Source organism: Podarcis muralis, chromosome 6 (genome assembly GCF_964188315.1).
Source record: "Podarcis muralis chromosome 6, rPodMur119.hap1.1, whole genome shotgun sequence".
NCBI classification, from domain to species: domain Eukaryota; kingdom Metazoa; phylum Chordata; class Lepidosauria; order Squamata; family Lacertidae; genus Podarcis; species Podarcis muralis.
In genome coordinates this window covers 5,113,447-5,140,456 of record NC_135660.1, presented here as the reverse complement: position 1 = coordinate 5,140,456, position 27,010 = coordinate 5,113,447, and the positions used below count along the sequence as shown (strand labels likewise).

At 50.8% G+C, this 27,010-nt stretch overlaps 1 protein-coding gene across 2 annotated transcripts in view; it reads right to left on the bottom strand.

Moving 5' to 3' along the window:
* The window catches only part of DIS3L2 (DIS3 like 3'-5' exoribonuclease 2), a 201,501-nt gene that overhangs the window by 23,459 nt on the left and 151,032 nt on the right, over nt 1-27,010 (bottom strand). For both annotated transcript variants that reach the window (XM_028731804.2, XM_077929633.1), the window contains exon 15: nt 21,509-21,588. In XM_028731804.2, coding sequence (XP_028587637.2) covers nt 21,509-21,588 — 80 coding nt within the window. The remainder of the gene's footprint in view (nt 1-21,508; nt 21,589-27,010) is intronic.

The window sequence follows — 27,010 nt, the reverse complement described above, 5'->3', positions numbered from 1 at the left end:
GCAGATCTGGCGATGACACAAGGCGCGAGGGCAGTCCTGTTGCAAACCGACATGCTTGCACTGACGGGATGCATTAGTCAAATACAACCCATAACAATCAGCAGGTGGTGGTGGAGAAGAAGAGGCAAAATATGGAAAGCGAAGGCTGCTGGCAGGCTGCAGTGCGCAGCCCAGCGAAGCGCTGAGACCCATTAGGCGAAAGCACAGAGGAGGAAGGTTAACAACGCCATTTGATCTTTATGATAGCAGCTCCATTAAGGCACACTTCCTTAAATGCATTTGGGGTCAAAGGCAGCCGTGCGGAGGGTGTGGGAGGGGAGACACCTACTCGAGAGCCACTTCTACATTTCAATCAACCTGACTGCTGCCTGAGCTGTGGGCAAGCATCCTCATTACAGTTTCAACAGAGCCTTTGCCCAGCCTCTTTTAACATCTTCCTGCACCTTCTCCTCCCTCTGAACACCCCTCTTTCGGCTGCCTGCTTTCCTCCTTTCCTACTCGCAGGTCTCTCTGCATCTCCATCGGTTAGCCTTCCCTCTCTGTGGCCCCAAACAGGCATACTCTTCTCCTGCAACCATCATCCCCTTCAGATCCCCTTTTCAGTCTTCTCTTCGGCAGCCTGTTCCCCTCTTTCCCTCCCCCAGTCTCTGTTCTTGTCTCCCTGCCTCAATCCCTACTTGCTGAATTTGGAGGCAAAAAGCACACAAGGATTTCCCTCTCCCAGCAATTCAGGCACAGAGGGAATTTCAGGCACCGGAGGGACAGACAGCATGGCTGGCTGGCTGGCAAAACTGGTGCCGAGTCTATCAAAAACATCTAAATCCAGGGAAAGGAGAAGCAATGCAGAGACAGTGCCATAGACAACCTCTCACCATCACGTTTGCCATATGCAGGTATTAGAATTCCACCAGAGGCTGCAAATTTTATGTTTGTATATGGTTGCAAGCAGATGTGATATATTTTTTACAATACAGCGGTATATAAATGTAAATAAATAGCCAGACACCAGGAGATGGGGGGAAATGGGCCTTAGGAGCGCCTTTATTTTGCACCACAGCTTTCTCCATGAAAACTCGCTCTTTAAAGCTTCCTTGGAGCAAACAGCAATCCGCTGAAAACTCGAATTGACGTTTGCTGACTGAGCGCTGAAGAGTGAGTTTTTGCAGGGAGAGCTCGGGTGCAAGGAAACCCAACAACAACACCACTCGGTCAGAGAGCTTTTAAGAGCGGATCTGTGAATGGAACAAGCAGGGCTAAAGTAAGTGTGGAAAGGGCCCAAATGTATGTTAAAGGAGCAGGTGTAAAAATAGTCTGGGCTTTCCCTCACAACCTTTGGCACTGCAGCTGTTTTCATGTGACAAGTTGTTGCTTGAGCCATTCGTTTCCCCCTGTACAATTGTCACTGACCCATCTTTTTCCACCCAGCCTCTTCTCCCATACGCATGGGCTTCGTCAGCGCAACACTGAGCAGATAATGTTATCAGCAATGCAGGCAACACATTAATATCAACACAACACCCAGCAAATGCAAACAGAGAATCCATTAGGACTGATGGCTGGAATATCTCGTCCCCAGCCCCGTTCAGAACCTCTCTGCTGAAATGCCATGGCACTCGGGAGACGCCTGGAGCCGATTCCCAAAAGATTGAGAGCAGCTACCGAGCAGAGGTTTGCTTGAGATGCAAAATGGCTCGCTGGAAAGCTGTGCTGTGACCCCAAAAGATTAAAAGGGATTGTCAGGGGGAAGGGACTGTTGACAGAGGCACAAAACGAGGATCATGCAGAAGAAGAAGAAGGAAAAGATCAGCTTGAACCGGTGTCCAGGGCCCTTGGAGAACACAAGCTCGGGATTAGGCTCTAATCTGATACGGATTAGTGCCCTCAGTGCCCTCGGAGAGAAAGACACGCAAAACAGCTGGTTCAAAATGGGCAGGCAGGAGGCAGGGGGAGGCGCTGGAAGCGAGCTGTGTACACACTGTGTCTGCACTAGCAAGGCCCAGCCAACTTCAGCAAGAGAAACTGTTTTGCATCTTCCAGTCAACTCTTGCATGTCGAAAACCTGGCTCCGAGAAGCCCTCGCTTAGCCAGCGGGCAAAGCCGCTCCAAAACTGTGAACAAGCGGCGAAGGGGACGGTACCAAATCTCGAGCGCAACCTGCCAACAGAACCTGCGGTGTGAGTGTGAGTGTGTGAAAGCTCTGCACAAAAACCAGAGCGAGGGGTGGGGGCGATTGCACACGCGCACCACAACCCCCATGCTTGCTGGGCCACCATCGCCACATCCCCCAGGCTCTCCTAAAGGAGCCAGGAGGGTCACTGTGCATGCGGCCCCCACCCCAGCCTGGCAGCTCCTCTAGTCACAAGCTTCAGCGGCTGCCATAGGATATTGTGGATATAGTGGCTGTGCCGAATTCTCACTTCGCTGCTGAGGAAATGGGGCACGTGGATGATTTGTGCCGAAGCACCCTGGGACCCAGGCTCACTTGATACATTTCCCTTTTCCAAAGATGTCCAGAGTGCACTCTTTACAATCCCCCAAAAACCAGCTGCTTCATGTTTCAAGCTCACGCCCTTTTGATAGGGGAGGGGATGCTTTTTCGGTACAAGGCAGCAGATTTACCAAGGATGGTGAATGAGTGCAATGGTGCCGTGTGATCTAAGAAAGAATCATTTAAAATATGGGGTGGGTAGGGCGACGAAGGGCAAATGCAGGTGGAGAGAGACTTCCTGGCATTATAGAGCACCTTGTGAGTGTTCAGGTTATTCCAGTCGGCTCTGCAACCAGGACTCTGCATGGGTGGCCAGGACTGTAACCAGACTGCAGATGGGCCACTGAAGCTAAGAGCTTGTGCCTTAATGGAAGAGGCGAGATATGTTGGAGACTGATGGACGGCCGGAAACGAAAGGGTCCGAAAACAGCCTTAGGCATACAAGGTGCTGGAATCAGGCATCCTGGGGGACGTGCGGGGAGTGTTGGTGGAACATCACTGGCTGACAATAGACAGGCTCTTCCTTCCGTATCTTTGAGGAGGAATCCAAGTTGGGAGTGATCTGGGGAGCTCATAGAGTTCACAGCCTTGCCAAGCACAGGATCCGCAATGTAGGTTGAAACAACAGCATCCGCGACAGGTGGCCTCGCAGCCTCAGAAGAGCAGCCGTCACCTGCCGAGGGAGCGTATTCCTCTGCTAGAGAGTTGCTCCTAACATTTAGGTGAAATCTGCTTCCCCGCAAATTCCACCTGTTGGGTGCTCTCCAAGCGATGGAACTCTCCCTCCCATGCGCCCCCGAAATCTGTCCTAGGTTTTTCACAACCTTCTGCAGCAGATTTGAGGAGGGAGCAGGGTGCTGGGGGAAATCCAACAGATTAGAGCCCATTCCCACACTCTTATTCGAAAAGGCCCCTGGACACCGTTTTGTGTTAACAATCTGATCTTCTCTTCTCCTTCTGCCTTCCACCAGGCCAGGCCTTTGCTCCATCTAGCTCAGTATTGTCCACCCTGACCACCAGCAGCTCTCCAGAGCTCCAGATTTCTCAATCCAACCTTGAAACCAGGTTTCTCAGTCCAACCTTTCCCATGAAAACCATGTGCTTTTCCGCTGAGCTACAGGCCTTCCTGTCTGTATCACCCCTCCTTACGTTCAAAACTTCCTCTGGGTTGCCTTCCCAGGCCGCCGTGTTTTGCACGCTTCAGACTGCAGTTGTCAACTGGAGCCTGAAGGGGGAAACGTGAGCAGGCTGGTTAGGCAAACAAGTAGCATGCAGTTCCCCTGGCTCTTGGTTTGCCGATTCTGGGAGGGAGCAATGAAAAAATGTTGAAATCACTTTGATATATTTTATGGGAAATGACTCATAAATGGAAATAAATGAATGAGTTCTGAAGCCCAATCTCTAGAATAGCAAGAATGTAGAATCACCTAATTGGGGGGGAGGGGGGGAGATCACAGGAGGCAAGAAGGGGCAAGAAGGGGTTAAGCGAGGAGGAGGGCCATTTGGCAAGGGTGAAGGGGGTGGAAGTGGAGTTGGTTTATTTGTACAGTGACTGCGCAGGATTTCTGGACAAACTCGACTTTACGGGGCATGCAGAAAAGAGGCCAAGCTTTCATCAGGTCCAAAGATGCCAAGACGCTGCATGCTCAGCCCGGCCAACCTTTTGAGTAAAGGCTGAAGAAGGAGCCTCCCTTTCTTCTTCAAGGATTCAAGTCCTCCCCTTAAGGCAAGCTGACAGGCTGCCAATATGGTTTGTTTGTTGAGCGTGCAATCAATCAGAAATCTCTTGCTAACTCAACACACACAGCGTCAAATCAGCAAAGAAGCAGCACTGCGGTTGAGCTTAGAGATTTCATACAAGGCTTGTAAGATAAGTGAAATCTTAAGAGCACTGCTTTTTCGTATCTCAACAACAGCTCCAGGGCTGAACAACTCAGCTTATGTACCTGACTAGGGATGTCTACATGCCATGATTTTGCAGACCACACAGTTAAGGTGAGGGTGGCACTTAGCTGCACAAGAATCTGAAGTTTAACCATTAGCTGTTTCCGGGGCCAAAACCCAAGGCTATCTGAACCCAACAGGCTGTGCAAGCAGCTGTCAGCTGCAGAATTCTAGGGCTACCAGGCTAATTTGAAATATCTTCTAAGGGTAATAGAAATCCCCCCTTTGTAGCCCCAAGTTTTCCAAATGGCAGCCATTCACCTCCCCTCAAATGGGACAAAAGTTTCCTTGCACTTGTACGAAGCAGGGGAAAGGGTGTATCATTGGGAAAACCACTGTTTACGTTGCCTAACGTAAGTCACCTCGAGACCCTTTGTGTAAGGCAATGAATAGATTGCAACGATCGCCGGAAGTCTGGATGCAACTCGGCTTGCTGAGAGAGATTTGCTTGGGATTAAAAGCAGACAGGCTCATCTCTGCTCAGCCAGTTCATGCCAGAGCAGCAGGGCTCGCTTGCGCTGTCTAAAACAAGGCCCTGCCATCTAAGCCCTGCTCTCCAATTTGTTCCCGGAACCTCAGGGCTGTGCCTGGGCTGCCTCTACAGAGCGAGGTGCAGCTTCCAGGGAACGCTCCTTGCCTTGGCCTGATTAAGAAAAACGGCAGCTCCCCTCATCTGAAGCAGCGCAAAGTGTCGGCCCTTGCAGTAAAAATTTAATAACCGCCCAGCATAATCAGTTTTGCTGATCTTGCCTTTTCACAGTCAAAACTTGACACTCGGCGCTTGGAAGGCTTTGAGTGTCTTTGGTTTGGCTGCTTCTCTTCCAACGTCTGCAACGTGGGGCAGAAGGTGGGGGGAGCCGCTACCCAAGGCTGGTTCCACTAAGGTCAGTGGGTCAGATGCTATCAGTATGGGGCACCAGGGCTCCACAGAAGGATGCTTCTCTCGTCAGGCCGGTTGGGAGCCGGTCTTTTGCACAGCAGCTGCCTATACTGGCTCAGTATTTTAACCAAGGTGCCCATCACAAACACAAAGACAGCTCCCTGGTGGTCAGTCACTGCCAACTCGGATCCCATCAGTGTGCATGTGAAATTGGGGGCCACTGTACCCCTGAATCCAAGTCCTGGGGCCAGACAACAGTGAAGATCTACTGTCTCCACGCCTCGCTTGTGGGCTTCCTCGAAGCGTCAACCTGGAAACAAGACACTAGACCTTAATCTAGTGCCAGTGTGGTGTAGTGGTTAAGAGCGATAGACTCGTAATCTGGTGAACCGGGTTCGCTTCCCTGCTCCTCCACATGCAGCTGCTGGCTGACCTTGGGCTAGTCACACTTCTCTGAAGTCTCTCAGCCCCACTCTCCTCACAGAGTGTTTGTTGTGGGGGAGGAAGGGAAAGGAGAATGTTAGCCGCTTTGAGACTCCTTCGGGTAGTGATAAAGCGGGATATCAAATCCAAACTCTTCTTAATCTGACCCAACAGGGTGCCTCTCATTTTCTTAGAGAGCAGGTGCTCCCGCCAGCGTTTAATCACCAGCTTCCAATACTTTGAATCCTCAGGTAATGGGTGGCCCGTCCTGTCTCTTGCAGGCTCTTTTGCTTCAGGCTGTGTGCTGTTTCCATATTGGGGGTCACTGGGAAAAGGGATCGAAAGCAGAACTGCCAATATACAAATCTATTGTGTGGCTGCACTTGGAATACCATGCGCCATTGTGCTCACCATATATATATATATATATATATATATATATATATATATATATATGCAGGTTTTGGTGTCCTCGGGTGTCTTCCCGTGTAAAAGTTGGGGTGTCTAGGCGACGTTTCGACGAGGTCTCACTCGTCATCTTCAGGCTGGTGCTTTCGGCTGAAGATGACGAGTGAGACCTCGTCGAAACGTCGCCTAGACACCCCAACTTTTACACGGGAAGACACCCGAGGACACCAAAACCTGCATTCCTGTACCCGTGAAAATCTACGAAAGCAAATATATATATATATATATATATATAGTATTTTTCTGAACTTTTTGGTTCCTTTTTTATTTTTTTCACTTTATTTTAGTTATTTATTTTTTTAAAAAAAGATTTTGTTGTGCAGTAAAAAGGTTCAGAAAATGGTAACCAAAATGACACAGGCTTCAGGCTTTTTTAGTTTAGAAATGGGTGGGTGGGGCATGACAGAGATGTGGGATAGACAGAGGTTTTTCTCTATCACTCAAAAATTCTAGAGCCTGGGACCACATTGGAAGATTTAGGAATCAGTTCAGATGAAAGAAGGTACTTCTTCATACAGCACATACTAAACTAAAGAATTTGCTCCCAACAAGATGAAGCAACTCATCTTGCAGAAGAGGGGTTTACATGGGGCTAAGACACATAGACCCTATCTGCAAATGCTATATTCTAGGCTCCACTCTCTAATCACCTCTGTCCCAAATATCTCCTTTTTTCTAAACTAAAAAGCCATATAGCTAGCATTCCAAATATACCTGCTGTCTCATTGCATCACTCAGACTTAGTGCTTTGGAAACATGCTGGAATTATTCCTAAGAGGCTTTCTCTAGGTTTGATATCCTGCCCCACCTGCCTCTGAGCACTCTGGCAATCTTTGAAGGGAACATAAGCCCCCCCTGCCCCAAACCAACAGTAAAGCTTGAACTGGAGGGGGTGAGCCCCTTCTCTTGCAAAGCAATCCAGGTCTACTCAATTAGCAAAAATTCATGGGGGCTGTAGGATTATGAGCTTTCTGGTAATTGAAAGCAACAGAAGCAACACCTCCCACAGACAAAGCACAAAATTCAAGCGCTAAGGAAACGGCTGGAAGTGCAGACATGAAAACTCAGGTTGCAGTGAAGGCTGCAGGGTTTGCATGGAGAGAAAGGAGAAAGGAGGGAGGGAGGAACCTCCACGCTTCCTAGACTTTCTCTGACCTAACCTGTGTATCTTTTCTCAGATGCTACACCCTTGACCTCGCTTCCTGCTTTCCCCTCCTTCTTTGCTCCACCTTGCAGACGTATTTCCTCTGTGTCTCTCCTGCAAAAGTCAAAGAGCAAGCATGGCTGTTTGCACATCCACCTTAAAGGTAAAGGTACCCCGCCCATACGGGCCAGTCTTGACAGACTCTGGGGTTGTGCGCCCATCTCGCTTAAGAGGCCGGGGGCCAGCACTGTCCGAAGACACTTCCGGGTCACGTGGCCAGCGTGACAAGCTGCATCTGGCGAGCCAGCGCAGCACACAGAAACGCCGTTTACCTTCCCACTTGTAAGTGGTCCCTATTTATCTACTTGCACCCGGGGGTGCTTTCGAACTGCTAGGTTGGCAGGCGCTGGGACCGAGCAACGGGAGCGCACCCCGCCGCGGGGATTCGAACCGCCGACCTTTCGATCGGCAAGCCCTAGGCGCTGAGGCTTTTACCCACAGCGCCACCCGTGTCCCACATCCACCTTAGCTACCTAGAATTAGCATCTTTACCATGTATTGCCTATAAGAAGTTCGGCTTTTTTATTTTCCAAACTCAAAAACCTCAGTGTGATTACATCAAGGGTAAAGTCCTCTAATACAGGCCGGAAGTTCAAGGTATTCATTTAAACTCCAAAGGCCATCAGAAACACCAACCCTAATAATGGATTTCTAAATCTCTGACAAGGCTGTACAGTAAAAAGTTTTGGGCATCATTAGCAGCCTGGAAACCAAGCCTTAAGAGGAGGAGGGAGTTGGGTTGAGAGAGTTGGGTATCTTTAGCCTGGATAAGAGGAGACTGAGAGGAGATATGATAGCTATCTTCAAATACCTGAATGGCTGTCACATGGAAGGTGGAGCAAACTTGTTTTCTGCTGCTCTAGAGGGTAGGACCTGGACCAATGGATTCAAATGACAAGGAAGGGGAGTCCCAGAGGGTTGGACCCAAACATTAGGAAGACGTTTCTGATGGCAAGAGCTGTTCGAATCTGGAACAGGCCCCCTTGGAAGGTGGTGGACTCTCCTTCACTGGAGGTTTTCGAACGGAGGTTGGATGGCCACCTGCCATGTCCAATCTAGTTGAGATTCCTGCATTGCAGGGGGTTGGACTAGATGACTCACTGGGTCCCTTCCAATGCTACAATTCTACGATTCATCAAAGCACGAACCTGGGCCTGGAGCATCAGAGTTCAGAGAAGGCTGGAGGAAACAGGGCCAGAAGCGCCTTGCAACTCGCAAAGCCCAGCACGTGCCGGAAACGCAGGCACAAACAAAGCCGCAACCTGCAACGGCTGAGCCTGCTGTTCCTCTAGAGCACATTTTCAAAACGACACTCCATCATAACGCTAAACCCACTTTGCTCGCTGCACACCCAGATGCCAGATGCCTAATGAATACGGGCCGCAGCGTGTGGCTCTCAGCGTGCCACTTCCTTGACCCCCTTCTGCAGCACGAGGCCCCGTTAGGTTGCCTGCGAAGCTGCTCCTCCTCCGAGCGAGCGGCGGGAGCGGGAGATGAGTAATTACGATCTGCCGTTATTAAATGTTTCCTCGCTGGCCAATTTAGCAGCTAATCTTTGTGAAATGTGGGGCCGGTCCCTCAGCAGCGGCATTTGCATGGCACAGCCGAGCCCGGCTATTAAAGCAGGATCTGCAACAATGGCGATGCTGCCGTGCCCCATTTGCAGCCTCTCCCCCGGTGCTGCTATAATGAGGCCTACATACACAGAGAGAGAAGGGGGGGAGCACAGCAGCACCCTGCCCACAACAGGAAACTGGGGACAGGGAAGCCTCACCCACATTGCATCTCTGGCCAGGTCTCTGTTCTGCCTGTGTGTAACAGGAAGACATCTCAGAAGGCCCTGGAGTTGTGTGGCCTTGAACCAGGGGTTGTGGCAGCCAGGAGTTACTCAGTGCACCATCACTGCTCAGCCAGGCACTGCTTTTGGGTGCAACCACTAAAACTGGGGCTGCAGCTCACCAGGTGACACAAAGGCTCAGTGGCGTCTTACCTGGTTCTGAAAGGTACGACTGGGAAACTGTGTCCCTCTCGCTGTTGCTAGCTTGTGGCTTCCATCAGTCCCAATCAACATGGTGACCCATGGCCATGGATGATGGAACCTGTAGCCTAACCATCTCAGGATGGCCAAAGGTTCTCCATTCTCAGTCTATAGGGACCAACAGAATCGGTCCTTAAGCTGCTGGGAAACCCCTGGCTTTTCCTGGGAGGGCCACTGACCCTCCCATTCCTGCTCTTGCTGAATCTGGCCCCACCCCAAGTTCACCTCTCCTGTATTATATATGCATTTATTATTCCCATTTATACACCGCTTGGGGTGGTTTATATACACAATAAGTACAATAAAACGACATCAAATGATTCACATAATATAAAATTTCAAACAACGCAGCATACATACACCCAATTCATTCAATCTCACTCACCATCCATTTGATATAAATGTTCACTACTTCAAACATTACATCTATCAAATACCCATACATAAACCACTCACACTCAACAATATTACAACCCAAGCAGACATAAATAAGAGACCACTCCTAATATCCAAAGGAGTAATGGACTCATGGCCCCAAACTGGAGCGTCTAATGCTCCTCATCCATCTCTCATCTGAAAGGGGCCCAGACCATAGCAGAGCAGGATCTCACCCTGGAAGGTACACAACTCCTTCCACCCACTGCAGCATCATAACAAACCTGGCACTGCACAACCTCAACACCTAATGAAGGAACAAGCAGACACAAATACCAACCCACACTTAAAAGGTAAAGGGACCCCTGACCGTTAAGTCCAGTCGTGGACGACTCTGGGGTTGTGGCGCTCATCTCGCTTTACTGGCCGAGGGAGCCGGCGTTTGTCTGCAGACAGCTTCCAGGTCATGTGGCCAGCATGACTAAGCCGCTTCTGGCGAACCAGAGCAGCGCACGGAAACGCCGTTTACCTTCCCGCTGGAGCAGTACCTATTTATCTACTTGCACTTTGTGCTTTCGAACTGCTAGGTTGGCAGGACCTCACACTTAAGGTGGTTGTAAAGATCACCATAAATTCCAATTGTTGCAGCCAACCAGATGAGGGGCTCTCCTTTTCCACCCGTGATTGGGCCTGCTCATGCTCCAATTGTTTGCATTAAAGATCTTCTTCTCAACTCTACCCCACCGGGGTCTCCAGATGACCCCCCACCAAACAACCCTCTCCCTCTTTTTCTGCCTACTGTGGCAGAGTTTGGCCAGAGTCGGAGGGCACTCCTCCGTGCCAGTTGCCACTTGACTCCCCCTGCCCCAAGGCAGAAGCTGATCGGCAACACTTGGAGAAGTGCCGGAAGCAGCGCACCATCGGCATGGCCAGAAGGCAGCATTTCCCATTTCGCCTCAGGTGGCGGAATGGGACGGGCCGCCCGTCGGCACCCAATGCATACAGACTTACACAGCAACAAAGAACATGGGAGGCTGCCTTACAGTGAGGGGGGGGGGAGTATTTGATCCCCTGCTAAATTTGCCCGTTTGCTCTCTAACGAAGAAATGACCAGTCCATAATTTTAATGGTAGGTTTATTGCAGCTGTGAGAGACAGAATAACAACAGGAAAACCCCCAGAAACCCAGAAGACAAAAGTCAGAGGTGGATGTGCATTATAATGAGTGAAGTAAGTATCTGATCCCCTAGCAACCAGCCAGATGTCAGGCTACCCGGTATCCTCACTGTATGTAAAGAGCTGAGATTACGAGTACGTGCTGTAAGGAAGAGGTCTTACCTGTAATCCCAGCTTGTTACAGTACCTGTACAAAAGATACCTGTCAACAGAAGCAATCAATCCAAGTAGCCACCATGACCAAGACCAAAGAGCTGTCCGAGGATGTCAGGGACAAGATTGTAGACTTGCACAAGGTTGGACTGGGCTACAAGACTATTGCCAAGCAGCTTGGTGAGAAGGTGACAGCTGATCGGCAACACTTGGAGAAGTGCCGGAAGTGGCGCACCATCGGCATGGCCAGAAGGCAGCAATTCCCATTTCGCCTCAGGTGGCGGAATGGGAGGGCCTCCCCTGTCGGCACCCAATGCATACAGACTTAAAGGTAAAGGTACCCCTGCCCGTACGGGCCAGTCGTGTCCGACTCTAGGGTTGTGCGCTCATCTCACTCAAGAGGCCGGGGGCCAGCGCTGTCCGGAGACACTTCCGGGTCACGTGGCCAGCGTGACGAAGCTGCTCTGGCGAGCCAGCACCAGCGCAGCACACAGAAACGCCAATGCATACAGACTTACATAGCAACAAAGAACATGAGAGGCTGCCTTATACAGAGCCAAGCCATTGGTCCAGCTTCTTCACTATTGCCTACACTGACTGGCTGAGGCTCTCCAGGATGCCAGGCAGGTGTCTCTCCCAATGTTACCTGGAGATGCCACTGGGAATAGAACCTGGGACCTCCTGCTTGTAAGGCAGAGACTCGGCCGGCCAGCTATGGCCCTTACAAAAGAGGAGAGCTGAGAAAAGGCCAGCTTTCATCTCGGCCTTTAGAGGACTTGGATTGAGTTCCGTCCGTGTTTTGGCAGCTCCCTCACCTGTTTGCAACATTCCGTAGGTTATTGATGTCTGCTCTCTTCCTTTTTCTTCCCCACCTGCCACCCAAGATGATTAACTGGTGCATCTGAGCAGGCGAGGAACCATCTGGGCTGTTGGAGGGGAGGCAGGAGGAGAACAAACACCAGTATTTTTTTGTAATAAACACAACTAACAGGTGAGGGAGTTGCCAGAACACTGACGGAGCTAGATCTAAAGAGAGGAGCTGCAAGAAGCAAAGAGCCCAAAGCTTTCTTTCTCTCCGGAGTTGGGCTTCTGGTGCCCCCAGGCAATCCTGGCTGAGTGGAGTTCATCAGTCATCTCAGCAACAAAGCCCCTTGTTCTCTCCGCAAAAAGGGCCGCGGTCCAGAGGTGTGTGTTATGTCAAAGTCTAAGTTGTTCCTTTACAGTCGTGGGGGGGGGGGGGGGAGGAAGAGCCAAAAGGAGCCTGTGGTTTGTTGGCTCCCAGCTGGCTCTCAGGGGAGGCTTCCTCCATTGTCTGAAAGGTGAAGCGACCATTCTGCAGAGGGGGCTGCCAGCTCATTTGGAGCGGTGCAGAGCATATGGGGACGCCTCTTGGACCGATGACAAAGAGCCAAGTCAGGTCATAAGAACATCACAGGAGCCTGGCATACTGGATCAGGCCACCGGCTCACAGTGACCAACCAACCAGAGTCACTGCCAAAGTATTCCTTGAAGGGGACCTGCACAGGACTGCCCAAACCAAGTTCCTGTGTGCCCGTTGGCAAACCCAGAGGCCAGTTAGAAACCTTCTTTCACTACCAGTTTTAAAGAGTGAATTTCTAGTTCTCGTGGCTTCGGAAGGAAGCTAGAGAAATGGTGTGCTGTGTTTTCTCTGCAGAATCACAAACAGGTCCCCAGTACACTGTGCCACCTGCTCCAATCCTGTGTCCCAAGGCAGGTTCCCACATATCAGACCTAGGAACCCTGTAGGCTTCCAGATGTTGCTGCACTACAACTCCCATCATTCCTGCCCCTTGGCCATGCTGGCTGGGGCTGATGGGAGCTGGAATCCAGCAATACCTGGAGGGTCACATCAGGTTCACCATCTCTGCTCTTAGGGAAGTGACTTTCACTGCGATACTGCTGCCCATTCCCACATCTCAAACACAAGCCCACCAGAAAGAACTGCTGGGAACGCGTTAAAAACACTGCCCTCAGTTTCAGAGCTGAAAACAGGCTGGTTTTTTACTTATTTAAGAATATACATATGGTAGCTCTGTTACTGGTGGGGAGGGCAGGGCAGAGGCAGCACAAACTCAGGAGAGTTGCGGTGCTCCAACTCTTCCTGACCTCCTACCAGGTTAGGTTGCTGGGTTGACCCCCTCCAGAAGCTCAGAGCGGGCACAGATTTGTTGCAGGCAGCCAGAAAACCTCCCCCTCCCTCTCTTTCTCTCTCTCATCCTTTTAACGCCCAGCATCTTCCCTGTGATGGCAGCTGCAATTTTTCCTGGATGTTGCCTGCGTTTATGTCTTCAGGGAGCCTCATTCACCTCTCAGCCAGAACTTCAAGGAACAGGCCTGGCTTTGTCTTCAAGGAACTTAATGAGCAAGATGCCAATGTCTGCTGGGCTGTTGTTAATGAGACACTTCTCTTTCCAAACATCCTGGGGCTGATACTCATCAGAAATGTCAACGTTTCAAATGCCTTTCCTCTCCTGGTCCGCAGTGTGTGTTTGTGCGTATGTGCAAAAGCACAGCATCAGCCTGGCCTGTTGGTGCCCAACACCTACGCAATATCTAAGTTCACAACAGGGGCAGAAGGAAAGAGTGCGTGCCCTGCTTTGGTCAGGGGCCAGAGCAGCACAGAATTGGGGAGAACTGGAGACATGCAGCTGCACTGCCCCAGAAGATGCTCAGTGACAATTATCATGCAGCTCAGGCACTCCATCAGCCAATGGAGGCTGCTCCATTCGGACAAATGTGGTGCTGTCTCACAAACCTCAGTCTGCTCCCAGCTGGTCCTCAGCTGCCCACCTGTCCAGAGGGTGGCACTGCCTGTGGCATCTTCCTCCTCCTCCTCCTTAGTCTCTGCACTGCCCATGTTGAAACTGAGCAGAGAGTTGGCTATGTCTGTCAGTGGCTCTGTCTCCACCCGCTGATTGGGCTCCCCACCTTCTGACCTGGCCGCTCCAGTGGGCACTAGCCACCACACCACCCAGCCACTAGCTCAGGCTGGATCTATGGAGCAGCCCAGGAAACTCCAGCGAATCTTAGGGCCACATCTCTGGCAGGGGGCTCAATGAAGTGGGAAACCCATTTCTGGACCATCCCACCGGCCAGGTGTGCGTCCCTGTACAAAAACAATTCCCCACACATAGAAAACCAGCTTTCAAGGAGAAGCTCCAAGCCAAACCTCCTGCCTGAGATGTTGGTTTCCTATGCATCAGTATCTTGCTGTGAAAGCCAGGGCTTTTGGGGGGAGGGAGTGGGTGATTGACTCTAAAGCCGAGTTGAGATTTCTTTGCCTCCTAAGCTTTTGGCTTGTACTGGGTGGGGATTTGCAGCTCGAAATGTGTTTGAAATCACTCTCCTCATTTTGACTTCCTTTGCCACTGCCGCTTGCGTTGCGTGATGGCGGCAGGGGCAGGTGTGTTCCCCAAAGTGACTGCTATTCCTTCCCACAGTGAGATGTTTGGCAACTTCTATCCCATCCCAAAACTCTCCTCCTCCCAAGCCAATCCTCAGAAAGTTGCAGCATGTCCCATAATGGGCCTGGGAATTTTGACTCAGAACTAAATTCCCATCGTGGAAGGGATGGAGCCTTGGTTCAGGTTTAGCACCTGACTGTGGCTCTGTCCCTGCAGGTGGCCTCGCCACCTGTATTTTAAACATCTCCTTTGCAGCCTTAAGATGATGTCCACAGCACAAACAGAAGCCAAGTTTCAGATTGGTCCATGAGCCCCAGGGCAAGGGACCCTGGCAGTGCCCAGAGGTTTGTGTTCTCTCGCAAGGAAACACCGCTAGTCTCCAAAAACTACAATTCCCAAGGTGCTTAGGGGAGGGGGGAGAGCCCAGGAAATGAAACAGGTTTACATTTGTAGTATTTGAACCCCATTCTTTAAGCCAACAAAGTTACAGGTGGGGAACTGAGGGTTAGAGACCGCATTTGACCCAAGTTCGCTGTCAGAGCAGTGATCATGCCAACCTCCTCCAAAAAGGCCACAGTGGACGTTGCAGTCTCCTTGCTATGGCTGGCCCACTGGGTTTCTAGTGGATTCAGTACAAACATCACTTGCCATGAATATGCGAAAGACAACAAAATGCACTGCCAGCAGCACCACCACCGTAAAACTCAGAGCCAGACCTACTTAGAACTCAGACGGCATTCTGGCCAAGGAGCCCCCCTGTTTGCAAGGAAGACCACTGAGTTGGAGGCTGAGAAGGGAGCCCAGGGGCCATGCCCTGACCCCACGACAGGATCCTCCTCACTTTAACTCTGACACCCTTAACCAGCAAAATCAAGGCTGGCGCACAAGGAGCCAAAGCAAAGAGCAAGTAGCTCCGGACGACTCGAGCGACAGAGCCAAGCCACGTTCTACAGGAGAAGGGGGGAAGGAAACACACTGCCTTACGGGAAAATGCCTTCCCAACCCCGAATCTGCTGGATCCCGAGTCTGAAGCAAGTCTGCAGTTTACAGAGTCAAAATCTTTGAAATGAGCATAGGGGACCTGTCTTCTGTTGCTTCCAAGGCAGAATGCAGGTGTTCAATGCACAAATTTGGTCCGGTAAAGTCTTCTGCAACTATAAAGAGGGGGCAGCAGTCATCCCTAAAGAGACTGTGGCTGTGTACACACACACACACACACACACACACACACACACACACACACACATGCTCATTCACTCTGCATGCAGCACTCCCCCAACTCTGCTTTGTGAAGCCATCTACCTTAGTCACCACCCACCATGTCCATTACAGAGTTTCTCGAGAAAGGCTGCAGGGCTCCCCGCCCCCCATGCATTTCACGCCAAACCAGCTTTGATGGAAAATGTGGTCCATGGGAAGACATCCATGCCCTCTCTCTGACCACCAGTGAGCATGGACGGTGCACAACTTGGAAAAGTATCCAGCTGTGCTGATGTGTGCAATGACATGCAAATGTGTTTTGAAATGCAGTCCTGTTGCCTTTTATGCCGGTGTTGAGCGCACAGCCTACAGCCCATAAGTGGAGCTGGCTGGATCAGGCCAAAGGCCCATTCAGTCCAGCATCCTGCTCTCCCGGTGGCCAACCAGGTGCCTGTGGGAAACCAGCAAGCAGGATCCGACCACAAGAGCCCTCTCCCCTCCCATATTTCCAACAACTAGTACTCAAAACTTTACGGCCTCCAACCATGAACACGGAGGACGGACATCATGGCTAGTTGCCTCTCCTTCTGTCTCTCTCCTCTGCCTGTCTCTCAAGAGGTCTGGATCTCACCCACTTTAAGGGTGCATTCACATTATTGCCTTAGAGCCAGTGACGCTGTTCCCAAACAAAAACATCTTGGAGGTCCCGGGCCACAGGGAGGTTAGGCTGGCCTCAGCCAGAGCCAGGGCTTTTTCAGCTGTGGCCCCGATCTGGTGGAACACTCTGTCACAAGAGACTAGGGCCCTGCAAGACTTGACATCTTTCCGCAGGGCCTGCAAGACAGAGCTGTTCCACCAGGCCTTTGGCCAAGGCACAGTCTGACCCCCTCCTTTGGTAATCCTCACAGAACTCCAGCCCAATGGTTGCCATTAATTTGATTTTGAATTGATTTTAAAATGAATTGATTTTAAAATGCTGTGTTACAGTGGTGCCTCGCAAGACTAAATTAATTCGTTCCGCAAGTTTTTTCTTCTTGCGAGTTTTTTGTCTTGCGAAGCACGGTTTCCCATAGGAATGCATTGAAAATCAATCAATGCGTTCCTATGGAGACCGTCCGGGGACAGAGGGGAAGCGCCGCGCGCCTTCCCCTCTGTCCCCGGACCTGTTTTAAAGCAAGGGGCAGCGGGGAGAAGATTGCTTCTCCCCGTTGCCGCCCCTTGGTTCAAAAGGGGTCCGGGGACAGCGGGGAAGACGCGCTGCGCTTCCCCGCTATCCCCGGAGCTTGCGGCGCAAGCTTCGTTTTGCGAAGCAAGCCCATAGGGAAATGCGTCTTGCGAAGCGGCTAAGAAAACGAAAAACTCCTTCGTCTAGCGAGTTTTTCGTCTTCCGAGGCGTTCGTCTTGCGGGGTACCACTGTACTTTTACTATTGTTAGCCACTCTGAGCCCAGCTTCAGCTGGGGAGGGCAGGATATAAATAAAAAAATTATTATTATTATTATTATTATTATTATTATTATTACCCTCTGGTATGTTTCACAGGGCTTCCCCGCCTAGCTGTTCACATCAGCACAGCTTCCTTAGTGTCCGATTGGTTTTGGTTTGTATTCACAGCAAGGGTCGTTGATAATGTGGGGGTATCTGTCCCCATGCATGCTCAATGTTGTCACCAGTGCATGCTCACAGGGGTTGAGGTCAACTGAGGTACAGGAGGCTGTGGTTTCAAATGGGGCAACCAGGGGTCAGCAGGAGGCTCTGTGGCAGAAGTCAAAAGGCAAGAGCTACTGAAAAAAGCTTCCCAGGATCTAAGACACAAATGAAGCAGGATTAAGGTGATCTTTGTGGCTCAAAAAGCAGGTAATTTAGCTTAAGTCAATCAATCTCAGAAAACATTACAGAAGATGAGACTCAAAGGCAAGCTGAGGAAGCTGGGGGACTCAAATGGACAGGAGCCCCCCCCCCCTGCTCCCCCACTCAAATGGTGTCAGGTAGTAAATCACCACTAGGAATTAATCCAGTGCCATGAATTACTGACAGAACTTGATTTAATAACAGGCAACTGCTGTTGGAAATGAATTCATCTGAGCAATCAATCCCCAGTAAACCGACAACAGAAGCAGGCAGAGTTAACTGAGCTGCAGGCCCTGATCAGGGCTCAAGGAAACAATGCCCAAGAGGGGAAGAAACACAAGACAGCGAGCTTTAGAGAAATGCTAATGCGTTCACACCTCATGTGAGCACAGACTAGAAACCCAACACTGGAAATGCGGTAAGTGCACAGTAAAGGGGAGTGTGAACACAGCCTAAGCCTGATTCAATGGCTAATTTGGTGCAGCGTGGGGTGGAATCTGAGTACAGTGGTGCCCCGCAAGACGAATGCCTCGCAAGACGGAAAACTCGCTAGACGAAAGGGTTTTCCGTTTTTTGAGTTGTTCCGCTAGATGAATTTCCCTATGGGCTTGCTTCACAAGACGAAACATCTTGCAAGTTCTTGCGAGTTTGTTTCCTTTTTCTTAAAGCCGCTAAGCCGTTAATAGCCGCTAAGCCGCTAATAGCCGCTAATAGCCGTGCTTCGCAAGACGAAAAAACTGCAAGACGAAGAGACTCATGGAACGGATTAATTTCGTCTTGCGAGGCACCACTGTAGGTGCAAGAGAAGAGGTGCTGCATCAAGCTATTGGGAACATCCGTCTGAATAAGAGATGGCAGAATCCTATGGCAATATGACCTCCCAGTTGCCAGGGCATCTTTGACCTGAGCAGTCAGCAGAACTAGCAGCAACATGATAGAAAAACAATAATAATAAAAAGCCATCCTGCTGATAGGTAAAGGTAAAGGGGCCCCTGACCATTAGGTCCAGTCGTGGCCGACTCTGGGGTTGCGGAGCTCATCTCGCTTTCTTGGCCGAGGGAGCCGGCGTGCAGCTTCCGGTTCACGTGGCCAGCAGGACTAAGCCCCTTCTGGCAAACCAGAGCAGCGCACGGAAACACCGTTTACCTTCCCACCAGAGTGGTACCTATTTATCTACTTGCACTTTGACGTGCTTTCGAACTGCTAGGTTGGCAGGAGCAGGGACTGAGCAATGGGAGGTCACCCTGTTGCGGGGATTCGAACCGCCGACCTTCTGATCGGCAAGTCCTAGGCTCTGCGGTTTAACTCACAGAGCCACCCGCGTCCCTTCCATCCTACTGATACATGGTGGCAATATTACAATATTTCCTGCTTGGCAGGGGGTTGGACTCGATGGCCCTTGTGGTCTCTTCCAACTCTATGATTCTATGATTCTATTCTATTACAAGTTAATCAATCAATCACCTTCAACACAAGCCTATCAAGGCAATGTACAGGCCAGGGCTGAGAGATAAGAGGCCACCTAAAGCCAACCACGTTGGAGAAGGCGTTTGTACTGGGGCCTCCTACAGGCATGCACAATTCCTGAATAAACTACAGGAATACAGGTGTGTACATATATGCACTATGAACACAAAAACCTAGATGTTACACACAGAGTTCAATTCTGGTGGGTGTTGTGTTTTCACGTCGCACAGCAATGCTATCGGTGATGCACCCACAGTGGCCCAAACAGTGTTGAATGCATTTCATTAAAAGTTTGATTAATTGCTGCTTGCTCGGTTTCCATTAGAGGCGACAACTGCTGCGCTTGGCGTGGCATGCACAAGCTGCGTTATTTGGAACAGACTTGCTTTAAGCCACCTTAGAAATCCATGTTGAGACTGCAGATTACAATAAGCTGCAATTAACCAATTTGATAGGAATGCCAAAAGGCCGCAGTGGTTGAAGTTTTCCATCAATGGACTCCAGCGTATTTCGGGAGGGTAGGGGGAAAAAACAGATTTTCAATGGCAAAAATATTGTCAGAAAAATACCCAAGTTTTGTGAGTATGTAAGTTGCACAAGTAAGGAAGTTGCACTGAAAGCCGGTCTGTTTAGAAGATGAAGCTCAAAGCATCTGGGGGTGTCATCTGGCTAAAGTGCTTTCCAGACCCACTGATTTGGTAGAGCTAAGCCAGGTTAGGAACACAGAAAGCTGCCTTACACTGAGTCTGACAGGTCAGCTATGCTGACTGGTACGTGTTCTCCAGGCTTCCAGACAGGGAATTTCTCCCCATCCTGCCTGGAGATGCCAGGGATGTTAAGAGGCTCAGGTGCTAATGTGAAACCTTAGCTACTTGCTATGTGAATGACCCTGCTTTGTGACTGCACAAGCTTGGGACTGCAAGCTCCCCACTCCCCAATCCCCTTCTCTTTCAAAGGAGGAAATTCACCTGCTTTCAAACAAGCCACGGTTCCTCATCATGCCTAAATTCAGGAACTGTAGCTTGCTTAAACTTTAGCAAGTGAACAAGCCCAGATCAAAAACCATGGTCAATCCTAACCAAAGTTAAAACAAACCACAGTTCCCTGACTTCAGATGCAATGAGGAATTAGGCTAATTCAAAAGCAAAAGTGGTTGTTCCAGCTTCCTTGCAGTTGAAAAAACCCCGAACAAACAGGGAGGGAGGAAGAATATGTTTCTTTCCTGCACTGTATGAAAAAGTACTTTCTGTGTGTGTCTAGTGGGGAGCAGACTTACAAGGGGCAAATGTTTTCTAGATGCCAAATTCCTTCTCCTTATAAGACACAGTGTTACTTCACCTGTTGCCTATGGCTAAACTGGCTCACTCTTTTCAGTGATGCGCTGCGCATTCCCAGTTCTTGCTTTGTGCTTGTGACACAGACGGTTGTGTTGGGTGTGGAGCACATTCCCTTGTGGAGGGTGCATCGAAAGTGGGCATGATCAGGCAGAGACCATACTTCGTCCTGCATCCATGCGTTCAAGAGTTTCAAGGTCACACGGCAGCCACGCAATATCTCTAGAGAAGGGCAGGGGGGCAGGGCCAGAGAAGGGCGTGGCATGGAAAGGGGCAGCCAAGTCAAGAGTCCTGAGGGCCAGGCAGAGAGGCAGGGAGGGCCACACTCAGTGCCTGGGCCTGCCATTTCCGATCCTATCCTGGCCTGGTCTGGGTGGTAGAATGTTTGCAAACACAGGCAATAGCTGTGCACCTTGAATGAGCAGAATGTTTCCTCTGCCTGTATATCCCATTGTGCTCCTGTATCTGGGCTGGGTTGGCAGTGCCAATCTATAACTCTCCTCTGCCCCCTCGCCTGCAAGCTTCCACCCCTCAACTCCCAAATCCCCCACCCACCTGCAAGGAAACCAACAGCCTCCAGTTGGCTGTGGTAGTCTTCAATGTGTTCAGACCTGGGATTCACCTTTCACTCAAGCGTGCAATTGGGGATCCATTTAAACAAAACAAAACAAATATTTCTATGGTGGGAGTGCTGCTGTGGCCACCCATCTTAGATCCAGACCCACCAATAGTTTGCCGGACCCCCGGTAGGCGTGCCACATTTGTTTGCCTCAGAGGACAGCTGCAAATGCAGTCGTTCTGAGGCTCCAATCCACGTTTAACTACGTGGCTTGTGGGGAGGCAAACGGTCACTGCCCTAGCCTACCTTACATGGCTGTTGCTGCAAGGCTAAACTGCCACCCTGAGTTTCCAAGAGAAAGGGTGGGATGCAAAGAAGCAGAAGGGGGTCCAAAATCCACTGTGCCCCTTACGTGCCCAAGCAGTTCTGATTCCCCAGGGCCAGAGAGAAGGGGGTCAGCCTTGCACTCCTGTTCCTCCTACACACTTACACACACTAGTTGTGTAGGGTTTTTGCAGGCCTTACTTGTTGCTGTCCCGGTACTGATAGATGTAACATCCTTGTGGCATCCCGCTCTCCTTGTCCAAAGTAAACGAGAGTTTCAGCTGCAGAAAGGAGGAGAACGAAAGAAAGGAAGGAAGGAAGGAAGGAGGGAGGGAGGGAGGTGGGGGGAAAGAGAAAGATTTTTTTAAAAAAACAACAACACACACACAACCACATTTAGGCAATGTTCTCAGCCGCGGCAGCAACCCCATGAAAGGCTGAGGGGAGAGACCAACCTCACCAAGGCTGACACTCAACCGCTGAGGCCTGGAACATAGAGCAGGGCTCCAAACCTCAGGGAAGACAGAGTCACATGCCTTGCAGAAAAAGCACTGGCTTTTTCCACTCCTTTGTTGCTATAAAGTGTTTGCGGTTCTCCCGAAATGGCGTGGGTCATGACAGCTCCCTCCCCCCCCCACCTTCGAACACACTCCAAATCCACCACCCACACACATCCATGGCCATGCAAGAAGCAGCTCTCCGCCTCCTCTGGGGTGCAGGATTCTCCCCCAGCGGCCGGACTTCCCACGAGCCCCTTTCTCTGAAAGTTTCTGCCCTGCGGCCCTCCAAGCACATTTGGGAGGGAGAGAGAAAGAGAGAGGAGGAAAACCGCAAAGGGAAAGGCGACAAATTCTTCCTTTGGCACAGAGTTAATCCAAAAGCCAGTTGGAAGAGCTTGCAGTTTGGCCCCGTGTCCAGCAGGGGGCTGCACAGGGTGACCTGGAAAAAACGTGGGGAGCCCAGGAGGGGCTGGGAGGGAGTATTTGCTGGAAATCCAAGAAAGGGTTTCGGAATAGTGGGTCAAGTCCTGTGTTATCTAAGGCCAGTTCATTTGAGGCAGGGAAAAACTCATTTGGCTACTACACTGAAGAAGAAGAAGAGGAGGAGGAAAAATGGAATTTAATACAGCTCTGCACAGATTTTGTTGAAGGACGGTGGAGTTTCTGAACAAGCAACTCGCTAATAAACACACATTGGGGCTTACTTAGAGTCCCCCCCCCAACAGCTGGAATGGGTTTGAAAGGGAAAGGGGTGAGGAGGTAGCCATCCAAACCATGCCTGGTCTAAGGAGAGAATGAACCACCCCCTGTTCCTACACTTATCACCCTAAGCCAGGGGCTGGGGACCTAGCTGCTATGCGGATGTCATGGGACTACATTTCCCATCATCCTGGGTCATGCTGGCTGCTGGGGCTGCTGGGAGATGGAATCCAGCAACACCTCGAGGGCCACAGGTTCCTCAAGCAGGTGAATCGAGCAACTGAGCCAAGCCACACAGGGACAAGAGTGTCAGGAAGGAGGGGAATGCGGGTGTGTGCAGGAGAGAGAGAGAGAGCGCCCAGATTCTCAGGCCCATTCAATCTAAGCAAAAAGTCTTTCTCCAACCCAAGTATGATGCTCCGACAGTCCCTGAGAGCAGCGCTAGGCTGGTCAATTGTAGGCATGGAAGAAGCTGCCTTCTACTGTTCCACTGAACTCAAGATTGTTGACTGCGACTGATGGTGGTTCTCCAGGAGCTCAGGCAGGGGGTCTTTTCCTACCCTACCTGGAGTTCCTGGGGATCAAACATGAGATTTCCTGCATGCAAACTCCACCAGTGAGCTGTGGCCCTTCCCAGAGGAGGAGGAAGAGTAGAATGTGTGTTTGCGCACGCGCACATGCCATGTTTTTGAATGCTTCGCCACATTAAAATAAAAACCCAGGGACGCGGGGGGTGGTGTGGGTTAAACCACAGAGCCTAGGGCTTGCCGATCAGCAGGTCGGCGGTTCAAATCCCCGCGGCGGGGTGAGCTCCCGTTGCTCGGTCCCTGCTCCTGCCAACCTAGCAGTTCGAAAGCACCTCAAAGTGCAAGTAGATAAATAGGTACCACTCTGGCGGGAAGGTAAGTGGTGTTTCCGTGCGCTGCTCTGGTTTGCCAGAAGGGGCTCAGTCATGCTGGTCACATGACCCGGAAGCTGTACGCAGGCTCGCTCAGCCAATAAAGCGAGATGAGCGCCGCAACCCCAGAGTCGTCCGCGACTGGACCTAGCGGTCAGGGGTCCCTTTACCTTTAATCTAGCATATCAGGGTTGAAGATAGAGCATAGCCCTTTCCCTCATCCACTAGTCTATTAAATGCCGGGAGGTTTTTAATAGAAGGGTGTGTGAGAGCAAGCAGCCCAGAATCCTACCACCTTGGCCAAATGCTCACCAAGGGTTCCCTACAGATCAGGATTCACATTGGCAAACAAATGCTCTGTCAAACTAGGGGTGGCACACATTGCCAGCAAGATAGCTCAGCTGATAAGAGTGTGAACCAGGGTTGTGCGTTCGAGCCCCACGCTGGGCAAAAAGATTCCTGCACGGCACGGGGTTGGACTAGATGACCCTCGTGGTCCCTTCCAACTCCACAATTCTATGATGTGCCCATTTTGCATGTGTTCAATCAATTACCAGCCCATTCTGTCATGCTTTCTGAACTTAGCAAAAGAGACTTGAAAACGCACATTTTAAATTGCACACATTCCCCCACCCCAAACACATTTTTGCAGCATCTTTTTAAGCCGAGAACGGAAACACAAAATTCAGAGCACAATCGAAAGGATAAGCGCCTCCCAATCTGCGCATTAGTCTGGGAAGCAAACACTGGAGTGGACAACTTTGCTTACAAGTGCAAACCAAGTGAAATTCTCAAATAAGCCTACGTCAAACAAAAGCCTTTCCTGCACACACAAAACTGGCATGTCAAGGAGCACGTTCCTCATTTATCTTCTCCCGGACACACTGGTCTTGTGTGAGTGGGAATCTTTCTCTCCCCCCCCCCCCCCATTCAATTATAGGAGTCCTGTCCCCCACCAAACACTCATGGCCTCCAGGGAGACTAACTGCTCTTAGAGAAGCAGCTCTTTAGGACTGGATAACCTCTTGGCAGTCTGCCTTGCTTGAAGAGGGAGTTATTCTGATCTAGCCTGATGAGGTGTGGCGGAGATGCTAATGAAACGGCTTTCACAAGGAGGACTCCTGGAGTGAGCCGCAGGTTGCCCTCAACGCTTCTGGACATTTTGCAGAATGGACAGCGGACCTGACCTTTGCAAACGAAGCAAACACCACAGAGAGACTGGCTTTATTTGCAGACAGTTCCTGGACCCGAGGAAAAACCCGAGAAGTAAAATTAACAGCCTATGAAAGAGCAAAGGCTTTATTAAGTCGCCCTTCCACCAGTGGGCCCTTTGCACAGCCAGCATGCCGGCTCATTAGACGCTGAGCCAATTCGCACTCCCCTGCAAGGCAGCAAGCGGAAATCGAAGCAGCCGAGCTCCCCTGACCCTAATTAAGACTGCCCAAGGTGCAGCCGCTGCAGAGTCCACACATCTCTGCACAGGTGCAAACCTGCAATTTTATTCAAACCCAGCTATTTGTGTACCAAAGCCCAATACACCCACAAGCTGGGTTCTCCAGTTTGTTCCGATGCCTCAACCTCATCTGGAGCAGGTCGATCAGCCACAACTTGATGTTGCGCCACTGGGATTCATCAGAAACCCTCACTGGACATCCAGGCAGGTTTTGTATTGGGAGCGGCCTTGGGAGGAGGCCGTGTGGCGAGCTGGGCATTTGAATCCCTGCCACCCTGGAAAGCTAGACCAGTTTTCTCATGGAGTAATGTAAGCCACACCATAGGGCAGGGGGAGGGGAGGCTCACACCAGTTATTCTCCAAACCAAAAATAAATATAAAATTCAATTTAAATATGGGGGGGGGGGGGTCTGCCGTAGAGAGTAGACATGCCGGGGCTTGTGAGGTCTGACTCAGAAGGAGGAAATTTCTAAATGTTACGATGCTAAACTTGCAGGCTGCGGACCATAATGAGTGACAGCAATTGGTCCAGCAGCCCAACACCCCACCCTGTATTTGTGGGGTCCAGGTCCAACTAGCTTTGACAAAAGCCTCCGTCGTTGCCCCTCTGTTCACAAAGGCAAAGTTCACTGCTGCTTCCGCGCTTGGGGACCGCAGAAAGGACAGCGAGGTGAGGCCCTGCTGGATCCCGTCACGGCAAGCCGTTTCTGGGATATATGCCTGCCGTCATTTTGTTCCATCAACTTGCCACCAGGTTCAACTTGCGGCAGGGAAGAGAGACACGGAGCTCATCCATCACCCGGCTGCATTCTTCGGAGGAGAGCGCTGCGGCACAGCCGTCTCCGTGCCTGACAAATCGCCCTTTCCAGCTCATTGGCACTGGGCACAAAAGGGCCGTTCTTCATGCCGGGGGGCGGATTCGGTGGGAATGAGGGGGATTGGGAAGGCTGAGAACAACAGAGGCTCACCTACCCAAGGAGGCTCACTGATAAATTAAGATGTCATAGGCCCTTGAATAAGAGCTGCCAAGAAGACTAGTTGGGATTTCTTGAGGGTGGCAAACGCCTTCAGCACCACATGAGCAGAAAAATGCCAGAGGTGGCATAGGGGGCAGCTTGGCTTGGCAGGAACATAACCAACGGTGGTTAGAGTTAGTCAAATGTTTCTAGGTCTCCATTTTTAAACGCTCTCCTGTCCACGGGCTTGTAACCTTCAGCACACTGTCAGAAACAAAAGGAAGTCTGACGTTCTTCCAATTTGCATCATCTCTGTCTGGCTGCATGGAAGAAACTCCTAGCCCACCCCAAGTGAACAGGTTGAATGTCTCTACTAACAAACCAAGGCTCGCTTCCCATGTGTTCTTACCCCAAAGTTGTGTGGTGTCACATGCTGAAGATCAGGCCCTAAAACAGGGTGCATTCCTTCCTCTCAGCTTATCCCCACCTCCTAGTTTTGTGGTCCTGTGCAACAGACCAGGGTTGGGATCCTCATTTCACCTACAAGCAAGTATTGAGCTGGTGGGAGAAATCGTATCGCTGCCCTGACTGAGAATTCAACAGGGCCATTAAAAGGTGTGATGTGTTGTGAGAGGTATCTACCCTGTCCAGCAACATCTGCAGGGCCAAAGGTGAACTGCCTTTGCAAGAGAAATACCTGCCATGCAGCCTGTATCTCAACAGTGGGGTCTGAAGAGGCAACGGGTGGAGGAAAAAGGGATCAGGCAGGCCGCCACGGGTTGAAGATCGTTATGCATTTTGGAAGAATTTGTTCTGATTTTAAGGTACTATAGGTCTCGCTAGCTCCTGCAGCAGGTTTTGAGAAAGGCGGTGTGGCTTATCTTTTGCAAAGCTCCATGCGCACAGGTGGCACCCTAAGGCCCTTGCCAAGACTCTGGAGAGCCACTTCCAGGCAAAATGGGCAGCGAAAGCAGCTTCCCATGTTCCTGGGGGCAGGGGCCACAGCTCAGGGGCAGAGCATGTGCTCTGCATGCAGAAATTCCTGGGTCCATTCACTAGAAGCGTGTACTTTTAAAACGAGGCTGCATTTTACATTGCATTTTAACCTGTATTTTAAATTCGCTCCCCCCCCCCTTATGTTGTTACTGTAATTTTACTGGTGTTAGCAGCCCTGAGCCCAGCTCTGGCCGGGGAGGG